At 41.7% G+C, this 13,832-nt stretch overlaps 1 protein-coding gene across 2 annotated transcripts in view; it reads left to right on the forward strand.

Annotated features, from left to right (window-relative positions):
* Positions 1-13,832, forward strand: part of frmd3 (FERM domain containing 3) — a 150,482-nt gene that overhangs the window by 59,051 nt on the left and 77,599 nt on the right. For both annotated transcript variants that reach the window (XM_078396200.1, XM_078396201.1), the window contains exons 2-3: positions 2,272-2,376; positions 11,145-11,187. In XM_078396200.1, coding sequence (XP_078252326.1) covers positions 2,272-2,376; positions 11,145-11,187 — 148 coding nt within the window. The remainder of the gene's footprint in view (positions 1-2,271; positions 2,377-11,144; positions 11,188-13,832) is intronic.

Consider the following 13,832-nt stretch of genomic DNA (forward strand, 5'->3'; position numbering starts at 1 on the left):
GGCCATAGCTGCTATGAACCGGTCCTGCTGAGCCGGATGGCCACAACGCATAGATCAACTTGCACTTTACCCTGTCCAAAACTGTTACAACTGTTTCGTTTCGTTGGGTTGCTGCTGTCTAAATTACCTAAATTATTGCATCGTATGGGAGGCGCATTCCCAATCTCGTTGTACCCCTGGGTACAATGACAATAAAGATATATTGTATTGTATTGTATTGTGTTGCAATGGGCATGATATAGATGTTGGAGACTCATTCCTTTATTATTTTAAAGATAGACACAAAGTGCTGGTGAGGCAGCATCTCTGCAGACAAAGAATGGGTGTCATTTCAAATTAGGACCCTTTTTCTCACGAAGGGTCTGAAGAAGGGTCCCGAACCGAAACATAACCCAACCTTTTTCTCCAGAGGTGCTGCCTGACCCTCTCAGTTACTCCAGCACTTTGTGTCTATCTTTAGTATAAACCAGCATCTGCAGTTCCTTATTTCTACCTTTATTATTTCAATTTTATTTCGTTTCTTTTGGCATTATATCTAGGTTCTTGGTACATGCCTCAGATCATTGTTCTCATTCTGGCAATCTGATAATGTTTGAATGCCCCCCCCAATCCACTAGGACACGGGACACCTGCTCCACCAAGAGCTCCAACATAACATTTAAAATTGTTGGAGTTGCTCCTTTTCTTTCTCACCACCTGTTTCACAATCTTGTGTTACTGTTTTCCCGGTCAGATTCACTTGTAGAACCAGAATCTATGTTACTCCTGTTTTAAGATAAATCTTAATCATCCAAAGCACAGCTTGCATTTTATTCAACAGGTAACACCCACAAATACATCTTTATTCCTGTGCCCTTTCCACGTGTGCTCCAATTTAATGTGTAGGAAGGAACTGCAGATGCTGGTTTAAACTGAAGATAGACACAAAAAGCTGGAGTAACTCAATGGGACAGGCAGCATCTCTGGAGAGGAATGGATGACGAGGAAGGGTCTCAAAAAGTCACCCATTCCTTCTCTCCGGAGATGCTGACTGCCGCATTGAGTTACTCCAGCATTTTGTGTCTATCTTTGCTCCAATTTAATCCCCTGTTACTCCTTATTGACATTATGCAGACTCTTCATGATTTGAACCTTCTTCACCTGAATTGCTCTAAGGAGAAAAACCTCAGTTTCTGCAGAATCTTCACTATTGTGCCTCATCCCTTGAATGGTACTAGTAAATCTCTCCAGTGGTTTCTTTAAAGTCATTCAGTTATTTCCCATATATGATGTCTAGAAGGGGATACCGTGCATGTGCATAGCAGAAACATGAATGCCTTTGTATTTACTTCTGTGAGTATTTATCTTTATTTTGTACAATAAAAATAATCTTCATTACTTATTTATAGGAACAGTTCATAAACTCGTAAGAGTCAAGGCCTGTTTATATTAAATGATTCAAGTGAATTGTTATGGACAGAGTAGATACAAAATGATGGAGTAACTCAGCGGGACAGGCAGCATCTCTGGAGAGGAATGGGTGATCTTTCGGGTCGAGACCCTTCTTCAGTTAGGGACAGAGTTCCGACTTGATTGATTATTGGATCAAAATACTTTAAAGCAATACCAGAATTTTTCCCCGGGTATCATTGGATCTTCCTGCTTTGTCTGTGATTGATGTAATATGCTCATAATTATGCATTTTATTTTTCACTGATAGCTAAATGTGGTTGCAATGTCAAATGGAAATTAAATGTAATTTATGGAGAAACATGCCTCCTGATGTTATCCCTCAGTCACTAAAGAGATGATACATAATTAAAAATAAATGTTAATTAAAAAACATTTAAATTGGCATTCAATTAATTTTGAGGCTCCATAAACATTCTTTAAACTGTACTTTTCATTCCCGGTTAATAAGTAAACTAAATTGTTTATTTGTAACCTGGTAGAAATAATTTGAAATAGTTAATCATGGAAAGACGTACAGGTATGTAGGTTAATTGGCTGGGTAAATGTAAAAATTGTCCCTAGTGGGTGTAGGATAGTGTTAATGTACGGGGATCGCTGGGCGGCGCGGACTTGGTGGGCCGAAAAGGCCTGTTTCCGCGCTGTATATATATGATGATATGATATGATATGATATGATAGACTGAAAAATAATTTTGCACAGAATTTCAGACCTATGATTTAATGAGTAGCAGTAACATCTTCATGGTTTAGAAAATATTGAGGGTGATAACATCACACTGATGTTTGTTTAAGAGGACAATGTTATTTTTGTTTTTTCAGAAGGACGCAAAAGGACAATTCCTCATTGATTATATCTGCAAACATTTCAGCTTGTTGGAGAAGGATTACTTTGGCATTAGATATGTTGATCCAGAGAAGCAAAGGGTATGTATTCAAGGTATTTTTAATCAGGGATAAAAAAAAAAGGTTATTTTTCTATTTTCCTTTTATTTCCTGAAAGATAAATTGCTGTTGAGATGCTATACTATTGCGAGAGTAACCATCCAATAACACATTTGGATGTACTGTATTCCTTTATTAAAATACACTATGAGTACCAGTGACACAATAGATCATAGAGACCCCTTACTGCAGTCCACCTAACAGAATCCTTGAATGTCCATTGGAGCCAACAAACGTCGTCAGGACCCCGGAGTTGATATTTCCATTCTGTTACTCAGTAAAATTAGTCTTAGTATTTCCATCATTGCTGTAATAGAGGTCAATGAACTCAGAGCTCCGAAACAGGCTCTTCAGCAAAATCCATGCTGACCAAGATGCCCCATCATAACTAATCGGATTTGTCCATGCTTGGCCTATATTCCTCTAAAAGTTTTCTATCCGTGTACCTGTCCAAATGTCTTTTAAATGTTCTCACTGTATCTGCCTCAACTACTTCACCTGCCAGCTTGTTCCAAATACCTACTACCCTCTGTGTGCAACAAGTTGTACCTCAGGATCCTATTAAATGTTTCCTTTCTCATCTTAAACCTATGACCTCCAGGTCTTGATTCTCTCATGCCAGGAAAAATACTTTATTCATTCTCATTTTCTATTTCCCTCATGATTTTATACACCTCTATATGATCACCCCTCAGCCTTATGTGCTTCAAGGAATAAAGTCCTAGTCTGCTGAACCTCTGCCTACAGTTCGGGCCCTTGAATCCTGGCAACATCCTCATAAATCTTCACTGGACTTAATGGCAATTCCTATTTCAGGGTGACTAAAACCAAACACAATATATCAAATGCATTCTCACCAATGTTTTTACAATTATACTCAATTTCCTGAATGATGAAGGCTAGTGAGCCAAAAGCATTCTTCACCCTTTCTACCTGTTATGCCACTTTCAGGGAACTTCGTATTTGTATTCCTAGGTCACTCGACTCCACAACACTCCCCAGAATGCTACAGTTCACTGTGAAGGCACTGCCTCGTTTGACTTCCCACAAGACAACCCAATAGATTGACGTCAGCCTGCAGTGGCATCTTAAATTTAGTGTGAATGGAGAAGTAATTTAAAATTATTGGGAATGTGAGAACTATGCAGGGAATTGAGCTTTAATAGTCAGTCAGTAAAGGTCGGGAGAGCAGCAGCAGTAGCAAGGGCGACTGTTGGCTGAAAGAAAGTAAGTGTGAATTGCAGGTAAAAGTCCGTTTAAAAAAGAGCGCCAAAGGGACGCTAGCAGGCAATCAGTGAAGCGCATACCTCCAAGCTCGTCAGAGGAAGGCAGGATAGGAGTGTGTGCGGGGATTGGCTGAGCAATTAAATTAGAAGCTTGGTAAATTGGCCAATTAGTCAATTTAGTGACTGATATAAACAAGGCCTTCACAAAGGGTGCGGCCCTGTCGAGGGAAGTGCCCGGTGAGAAAAGTGCGAGTCTTTGGCTGCGTGTCTTCGGTGAGGAGGGTACACTTGTTTTTGAGCCTGATTTGTTTTTTGACACTAACGTAATGGCAGACAAGCTAAGCTCGTGCAGTGGGTTTCCTGCAGGATGTGGGAAGGTAAGGACACCGCTGGAGCTTCTGGGAGCTACACCTGCATGAATTGTGTTCAGGTGCAGCTCCTGAATGGACGTGTTGTGGAGTTGGAGAAGCAGCTGGATGATCTCAGAGCCATCCGGGAATACGAGAGTTTCCTGGACAGGACCTACTGTGAGGCTGGCACACCAAGGGTCCAGGTCAAGCGAAGGTGGGAGGTTTCAAAGGGGAGTAAACATGGACTACGGGATACCCCAGTGGCTGTGCCTATTGCAAACAGGTACACCCTCTTGGGAGCTGTCGGGGCAGCAGACGCTTCCAGTCCGAGCGGCGGACAGGTCGGTGGCTCTAATCCAGGCAAGGAGACTCGACCGGGGAGACCGAAGTCGGGAAGAGCCATCGTAGTGGGTGACTCCATTGTCCGAGGTACAGACTGTAGATTCTGTGGCCGCAGTCGGGACTTGAGGATGGTCTGTTGCCAGGATTCAAGACATCATGGACCAGCTTCAGAACATCCTAGCGAGGGAAGGCGATCAACCGGAAGTAGTTGTGCACTTGGGCACGAACGACGTCGGGAGGAAGAGGAAGGACGTACTGCAATGTGAGTTTAGAGAGTTGGGAAGAAGACTGAGAAGTAGGATGTTGAGGGTGGTTATCTCTGGATTGCTTCCTGTACCTCGTGCTAGTGAGGGCAGGAACAGAGAGATCGGGGATATGAATCTATGGCTGTCGGGCTGGTGCAGGGAGCAGGGATTTAGATTTCTAGACCACTGGGATCTCTTCTGGGGTAGGGGTGACCAGTACAAAAGGGATGGGTTACACCTTAACAGCAGGAGGACCGACATTCTGGCAGGCAGGTTTGCTAATGTTACACGTGTGGGTTTAAACTAAGTAGTGGGGGCGAGGGATTGACAAATTGGGAATATGAAGATAGAGTTAATGGGGAAGCGAATACAGGAGAAATTGCAAAGGACTAGAATAAATGGGAAGGAAAGTTCTAGATGGGATAAGAGAGTAAGGTCAGGGCTAATGGTGACCGGTGTGAGAGGGGAGGTGAATACCGAAGTTAAAGTGTTGTATTTAAATGTGCAAAGTATAAAAAAATAAAGTGGATGAGCTTGAGGCTCAGTCAGACATTGGCAAGTATGACGTTGTGGGAATTACAGAGACATGGCTACAAGAGGACCAGGGCTAGGAACTGAACATTCAGGGGTATACGACCTGTCGAAAAGACAGACAGGTGGGCAGAGGGGGTGGGGATGCTCTGTTGGTAAGGAATGATATTCACTCCCTTGCAAGGGGTGACATTGAATCAGGAAATGTAGAATCAATATGGATAGAAATGAGAAATTGTAAGGGTAAAAAGACCCTAATGGGAGTTATCTACAGGCCCCCAAACAGTAGCCTCGACATAGGGTGCAAGTTGAATCAAGAGCTAAAATTGGCATGTCGAAAATATAATGCTACGGTGGTTATGGGAGATTTCAACATGCAGGTAGACTGGGAAAATCAGGTTGGTAATGGACCCCAGGAAAGGGAGTTTGTGGAGTGCCTCCGAAATGGATTCTTAGAACAGCTTGTACTGGAGCCTACCAGGGAGAAGGCAATTCTGGATTTAGTGTTGTGTAATTAACCTGATTTGATAAGGGAACTCAAGGTAAAAGAGCCATTAGGAGGCAGTGATCATAATATGATAAGATTTAATCTACAAATTGAGAGGGAGACGGGAAAATCGTAAGTGTCAGTATTACAGTATAGCAAAGGAGATTACTGAGGCAGGAGCTGGCCAGATTTGACTGGAAGGAGACCCTAGCAGGGAAAACGGTGGAACAGCAATGGCAGGTATTCCTGGGAATAATGCAGAAGTTGCAGGATCAATTCATCCCAAAGAGGAGGAAAGATTCTAAGGGGAGTAAGAGGCACTCATGGCTGACAAGGGAAGTCAAGAACAGCATAAAAATAAAAGAGAATGTATAACATAGCAAAGAAGAGCGGGAAGCCAGAGGATTGGGACTCTTTTAAAGAGCAACAGAAGGTAACTAAAAAGGCAATATGGGGAGAAAAGACGAGGTACGAAGGTAAGCTGGCCAATAATATAAAGAAGGATAGTAAAAGCTTCTTTAGGTATGTGAAGAGGACAAATGTTAAGGCAAATGTGGGTCTGTTGAAGACAGAAGCAGGGGAATTTATTATGGGGAATAAGGAAATGGCAGTCGAGTTGAAACGGTACTTTGGATCTGTCTTCACTAAGGAAGATACAAACAATCTCCCAGATGTTCTAGTGGCCAGAGATCCTAGGGTGACGGAGGAACTGAAGGAAATTCACATTAGGCAGGAAATGGTGTTGGGTCGTTCCGAGTCAACATGGATTTTCGAAGGGGAACTCATGCTTGACTAATCTTCTGGAATTTTTTGAGGATGTAACTAAGAAAATGGACTGGGGAGAGCCGGTGGATGTAGTGTACCTTGACTTTCAGAAAGCCTTCGACAAGGTCCCACATAGGAGATTAGTGTGCAAAATTAGAGCACATGGTATTGGGGGTAGGTACTGACATGGATAGAAAATTGGTTGGCAGACAGAAAGCAAAGAATGGGGATAAATGGTCTCTTTCAGAATGGCAGGCAGTGACTAGTGGGGTACCGCAAGGCTCGGTGCTGGGACCGCAGCTATTTACAATATACATTAATGACTTAGATGAAGGGATTAAAAGTACCATTAGCAAATTTGCAGATGATACAAAGCTGGGTGGCAGTGTGAACTGTGAGGAAGATGCTATGAGGTTGCAGGGTGACTTGGACAGGCTGTGTGAGTGGACGGATGCATGGCAGATGCAGTTTAATGTGGATAAGTGTGAGGTTATCCACTTTGGTGGTAAGAATAGGAAGGCAGATTATTATCTGAATGGTGTCAAGTTAGGAAAAATGGACGTGCAACGAGATCTGGGTGCCCTAGTGCATCAGTCACTGAAAGGAAGCATGCAGGTACAGCAGGCAGTGAAGAAAGCCAATGGAATGTTGGCCTTCATAACAAGAGGAGTTGAGTATAGGAGCAAAGAGGTCCTTCTGTAGTTGTACAGGGCCCTAGTGAGACCGCACCTGGAGTACTGTGTGCAGTTTTGGTCTCCAAATTTGAGGAAGGATATTCTTGCTATTGAGGGCGTGCAGTGTAGGTTTACTAGGTTAATTCCCGGAATGGCGGGACTGTTGTATGTTGAAAGACTGGAGCGACTAGGCTTGCATACACTGGAATTTAGAAGGATGAGAGGGGATCCTTATTGAAACGTATAAGATTATTAAGGGGTTGGATACGTTAGAGGCAGGAAACATATTCCCAACGTTGGGGGAGTCCAGAACCAGGGGCCACAGTTTAAGAATAAGGGGTAGGCCATTTAGAACAGAGATGAGGAAAATCTTTTTCAGTCAGAGAGTTGTAAATCTGTGGAAATCTCTGCCTCTGAATGCTTTCAAGAGAGAGCTAGATAGAGCTCTTAAGGATAGCGGAGTCAGGGGGTATGGGGAGGAGGCAGGAATGGGGTACTGATTGAGAATGATCAGCCATGATCACATTGAATGGTGGTTCTGGCTCGAAGGGCCAAATGGCCTACTCCTGCACCTATTGTCTATAATAAATCTTTGTGTAACAAATGTTTTTTCTAGGCAGCCACCAATTTGTTAAAAAAAAAGATGCTTTAAATCTCCTTTAAAATTTCCCCCTCTCGCTTACATCTTTGCCCTCTCGTTTTCGACATTTCCAACCTGGGAAAGACTGTCTATTTACCCTATCTATGTCTCTAATAATTTTATATATTTCTATCAGGTCTCCTCTCAGCCTCTGACATACCTATAGCTAATACTTTGTAATCCAAGCAACATTCTGGTGAATCTCTTTTCAACGCTCTTCAAAGCTTCCACATCCGTCTTAGAACTGTACATGGTATTTCAAATGTGGCACAATCAAAGTTTTATACAGCTGCAAAATGATTTACCATGTTTTATATTCAGTGTCCCAACCAATGAAGGCAAGCTTGCCATGTGCTTTCTTTTCCACCTTAGACACGTGTTGCCACTGTAAGGCAGCTGTGAGTTTGTATTACAAGATCCATGTGTACATCAATGTTCCGAAGGCTCTTGCCATTCACTGTCTATATTCTACTTACATTTGACCTCCCAATGTGCATCACTTGCATATGTGCTGTTACGCCAGTTTGGAACCCAACCTGAACCAGCATCTCATATTCCACTTGAGTAGCTTACAACTACAGGCACAATCTCAGAATAAAAGGACGTACCTTTAGAATAGAGATAATGAGAAATCTCTTTAGCCAGAGAGTGGTGAATCTGTGGAATTTATTGCCTTCTACCCCATGAAATCATTCACATTGGAGGCCAAGTCATTGGGTATTTTTAAAGTGGAGATTATTAGTTCTTGATTAGTTAGGGCATCAAAGATATCAGGAAGAAGGCAGGAGAATGGGGTTAAGAGGGAAAAATAGATTTGCCATGATTGAATGGCAAGTAGACTCAATGGACCAAATGGCCTAATTCTGCTTCTCTGTCTTATGATCTTATGAAATGTCGCCCACCCATGTTCTCCAGGGATGCTGCCTAACTGCTGAGTTACTTCAGGACTTTTTTGTCTTTTTTTGCACCACCTCACACTTGTCTGCATTAAACTCTAACTGCCAGTTCTTCACTCATATTTTCTACCGATCTATATCCTGCTGTATCCATTGATAACATTCCTCACTATGTACAACTCCACCAATTATTGTGTCATCTGGAATCATTCTAATCATGCAAATCATTTGTAAATATCATAAAGATCCTATCATTGATCCATGCAGAACCAGTAGTCATGGACCACCCAGAATAACATCCCTCGACCACTACACTCCATCTTCTATGGCTAAGCCAATTTTGAATCCATTCTAACAAGTCACTGTAAATCCCATGTGCCTTAATCTTTGAATCAGCCTACCATGAGGGGCATTGTCCAGTGCTTTACTGAAATTCATGTAGATAATATCCTCTGCCCCACCCTCATTAATCATCTTCATAACTTCCTCATAAAGCTCAATCAACTTCATTAGACATGACTTCACTTGCATAAAGCCATGTGACTATCCCTAAAACATCCATGCTTTTCCAAATGTGAGTACATTCTATTCCTAAGAATCTTCTCCAGTGATTTCTGTACCATTGATGTGAGGCTCGCTGGTGTACAATTTGCTGGATTATCTCGATTGCCCTTTTTAAACAAAGGAACAACATTGGTACTCTCTTTTCAGGATCTCAACACATTCCAGAACAATTGATAACCAAATGTAAAATGATTCAGAAGTACTTTTGAAGGCATTGAAAGTATTGCAGCAGCTAGTCTGTAAATGGAAATGTGATAACGGATAAATATTAGTTCCCCACTGTTTGAAATGCTATGATGTTGTTCAAAAGAATGGGCAAATCTGGCCTGAGTTGAATATCTTATCCAGTAACTTGTAAGTATCACAATCGTCAAGAATTGCATTTACACATCTCCTCAAATATCCAACGTGAGGCAAACCCATAACATGAGATTCAGAAAATAATGATTTTTGAAATGAACCACAGCTGAGTGTTTCCCATACACTGCCCCAAGAGTGACAGGCCACAGCTGCTATCAGAGTTCTGGAACACAAATGCTTTGATATCGATGTCACCTCCCTGAGTGGGTCACATTGGGCAGGAGATGACCAGCTTAAAGAACAGGGCAGTTAGGTGCATCTTCCGAACTTTCTCACTCTTACACAGAACTATGGTGACCATCCCATGCTTCTCATATCTAATGTACACACTAATCAAATGTCAAATAAGCAACTAAATGCTAATGAAACAGACAATTTTGCTCTCCTACATTTTCATGATTTTTATTTTCTGAAAGAGATATTTTGTGTCATGGTACTTTTTTATTTTGTTGTCATCTTTAACCCTCTTTTCCCTGCAGGTTGATTTAAAATCAGACCATACATTCTTTTTGAAGGATGTTCGCTCACTCTATTCTATCTTCACCACCACTGCATTTCCACTTTAACCATTCCAGACATCATCCAGGTTTCCGGGAAGCATCCGGTCAGCAGTGCAGATGAATGCTGATGATGCTCAACACTAGTTTGACAATCAAGTTAGCATTTAAACAATTTTAATATTTCACAAAAAAGACACACAGTGCTGCAGTAATTCAGTAAATCAGGCAGCATCTCTGGAGAATATGGATAGATGACATTTTGAGTTGGATAACCTCCTTCAGACTGATTGTGATCCCAAACGAGGGATTTTTTTGTAAGGCAGATGGTTGGACAATGACCAGAGATAAAAAGCAAAAGGTGTGAGATAAGAATAGAAGAATTGTGAATTGTGAAGCCAGAGGAAGGAATATAGGTGGAAGGTGAGGTTGGAGGGGGTGTTGGGGGTAAAAAGAGAGTGCGGCTAGGTGGGGCAAGGGTAAGGGAGTGGGTGAGGAAGAAAATTAGATTTTGGGAGGGGGGGGGAAGAAGGGGGAAGGATGGGGTTGAGGTTAGTTACTTAAAATTGGAGAATCCAGTGTTCATGCAATTAGGTTGTAAGTAACCCAAGCAGAATACGAGGTGCAGTTCCTCCAGTTTGCTTGTGGCCTCACTCTGACAATGGAGGACACCCATGACAAAAAGGTCAGTATGAGAAGGGAAGGGGAGTTAAAAATAGTTAGCAAAAATATATTTCCTATTTATATTTGAAAGTCTGCAGTGATTAACTATTTAGTGATGTAAGAAAATAACTGCAGATGCTGGTACAAATCGAAGGTATTTATTTCACAAAATGCTGGAGTAACTCAGCAGGTCAGGCAGCATCTCAGGAGAGAAGGAATGGGTGATGTTTCGGGTCGAGACCCTTCTGATGATTGTTTTAATTCCTTCAGATGCATGACAAACAATTCCTGTTTAATTACTTCTGAACATTTTTATTTGTTTGGTATTTGCATAGTAAATGCTGACCAAATAATTCTTTGTCTTGTAGGCTCACATTCTTAAGTAAATGCAAGTGAACTTTTGAGATTCATACAACACTCATCATAAAGCAATCGTTGTATGTGTATGAAACAATGTAAAAGGGAGATGCAGTGTTTTCTAATTGCTAATTTTCAATTTTTATTTCATAGCATTGGCTAGAACCCAACAGGACAATTGTAAAGCAAATGAAATGTAAGTTTGACCTTTTCTTGTGTACATAAATGTAGAAATTGAAAATATCAAGTTCTTTGTAAAAATGTTATATTCTGGCATTAACAGCTGACTGGGATAAATGCTGCCAAATCAGACAGAATTATATTGCATAATTCATTTCTGCTCCTGTTGGGTGATGATGGATCATTTGGAAATTACTCTCTCCATTCCTGAGCTAGTTCCTTCCACTGTGACATTTTCAATGGCTGGTTATTGATTATCTGCCAAGAGTGGTGCATCTTGAAATGTTTTTAATCGATAAATTGCACAATTACATGTCCTTAAATTGCTTCCATAATTGCTTGTCCTTTGTGCATCCATCACAGGAATATTTTAAGACAATCTGTACAGAGCCAGAAAGCAATTTTGTTTGCTTAGATGGTGATAACAGTTTCCAGGATGGTGATAACTCAGAATAACACGTGCAAACATGAGGATGTTGGAAATGGGCCTTAGCTCACTTAGGACATTCTGATGCTGATCATTGCACTTTCATTTCACTGCACATCTTGTATGTGTATGTGACAAATAAAGTAGACTTGACTTAACTTGTTCTCTCTCAATTCACGTAAATCCTGGGATGGGGAGGGGGGAAAGGAGAATATGGTAGTAAACAAATCCGAGTGCTGGCAATGTACCAACATTGTTATGAACAGCAGCAAAAATATAGTTATTCTTCTGAGATCTCAAGTGTGCATTCTTAAGACTGCTATAGATACAGAAAGTCTGTAATGTAGATAAGTGTGAGGTTATTCACTTTGGAAGTAAGAATAGAAAGGCAGATTATTATCTGAATGGTGTCAAGTTAGGAGGAGGGGGAGTTCAACGAGATCTGGGTGTCCTAATGCATCAGTCAATGAAAGGAAGCATGCAGGTACAGCAGGCAGTGAAGAAAGCCAATGGAATGTTGGCCTTCGTAACAAGAGGAGTTGAGTATAGGAGCAAAGTGGTCCTTCTACAGTTGTACCGGGCCCTGGTGAGACCGCACCTGGAGTACTGTGTGCAGTTTTGGTCTCCAAATTTGAGGAAGGATATTCTTGCTATGGAGGGCGTGCAGCGTAGGTTCACTAGGTTAATTCCCGGAATGGCGGGACTGTCGTATGTTGAAAGGCTGGAGCGATTGGGCTTGTATACACTGGAATTTAGAAGGATGAGGGGGGATCTTATTGAAACATATAAGATAATTAGGGGATTGGACACATTAAAGGCAGATAACATGTTCCCAATGTTGGGGGAGTCCAGAACAAGGGGCCACAGTTTAAAAATAAGGGGTAGGCCATTTAGAACGGAGATGAGGAAGAACTTTTTCAGTCAGAGGGTGGTGAAGGTGTGGAATTCTCTGCCTCAGAAGGCAGTGGAGGCCAGTTCGTTGGATGCTTTCAAGAGAGAGCTGGATAGAGCTCTTCAGGATAGCGGAGTGAGGGGGTATGGGGAGAAGGCAGGAACGGGGTACTGATTGAGAGTGATCAGCCATGATCGCATTGAATGGCGGTGCTGGCTCGAAGGGCTGAATGGCCTACTCCTGCACCTATTGTCTATTGTCTATTGTCTATTGTCTTAAATGGAGTAGAGGCAACATTCTGAACTTGAACTTGTTGACTGTGGGTTTGGCAGGTAGTACACCTTTAGAAGTATTCAGCTACAGGATATTGTGTGAAGAAAATGGTTCACCAGATCCAGAAAATTAGTATGAAAAAATCTGATTTCTCCTTTAAGTATGCTAGAGTTTCCCTACTATGTTAGGTTTTGTTAAAAAGTAGCAGATTTTCTGTGGTAACTTAGGCATTATATAGTTTTGTAATGGGGAGGAACTATTACCCCTTTGGGGTATGTGCCTTCTTTGCTTCTATTCTGTCAAATCCTATTAACATTTTATGTATTTTAAAGAGATTACATCTCAGTCTTCTAAACTCAGGAGAGTACATGCTCAATTGGCATAATCTTGCTTCACGAGCTATCATCTCAGAAATCAATTTGATAAACACTCACTACACTCCCTCTAGCCTTCCTTCCCCGGACGACACTATAATCTCCGTCACTGAGGGCAATATAAGAAGATCCTTCATGAGAGAGGAAATCCGTGGAAAATGTCTGGTGCCGATGGTGTACCTGGCCACATTCTTAAAACCTACGCGGACCAACTGACTCGAGTTTTTCTTCAACCCTCTCATTACTAAGGTTTAAGGTTCCCACTTAAAGAACATCAATATTACTGCTGCCCACGAAGAGTAAAGTGACGTGCCTCAATGAGTACAGGCATGCTAGCAGTAACGTCTGTAGTGACAAGTGCTTTGAGTGGTTGGCTATGATGCCTATCAACTCCTGCCTTAGTAAGGACCTGGACACACTGCGATTTGCCCAACGTCACAATAGATCAACAGGGGATGTGATCTCATTAGCTCTCCAGTCTGCACGGGACACTTGAACACTTAAGTCAGGCTGTTGTTCATCGACTATAGCTTGGCATTTAACACCATTATTCCCTCCATATTTGTCATCAAATTCAGGGAATTGCATTTCTGCTCATTCCTATCTAATTAGATCCTCAACTTCCTCATTGGCCAACCACAATCACTACAAATTGGCAACAATATTTCTGCCTTGACAACTGTGTTCAGTTCCCT

Source organism: Rhinoraja longicauda, chromosome 3, assembly GCF_053455715.1.
Source record: "Rhinoraja longicauda isolate Sanriku21f chromosome 3, sRhiLon1.1, whole genome shotgun sequence".
In the NCBI taxonomy this organism is placed as follows: domain Eukaryota; kingdom Metazoa; phylum Chordata; class Chondrichthyes; order Rajiformes; family Arhynchobatidae; genus Rhinoraja; species Rhinoraja longicauda.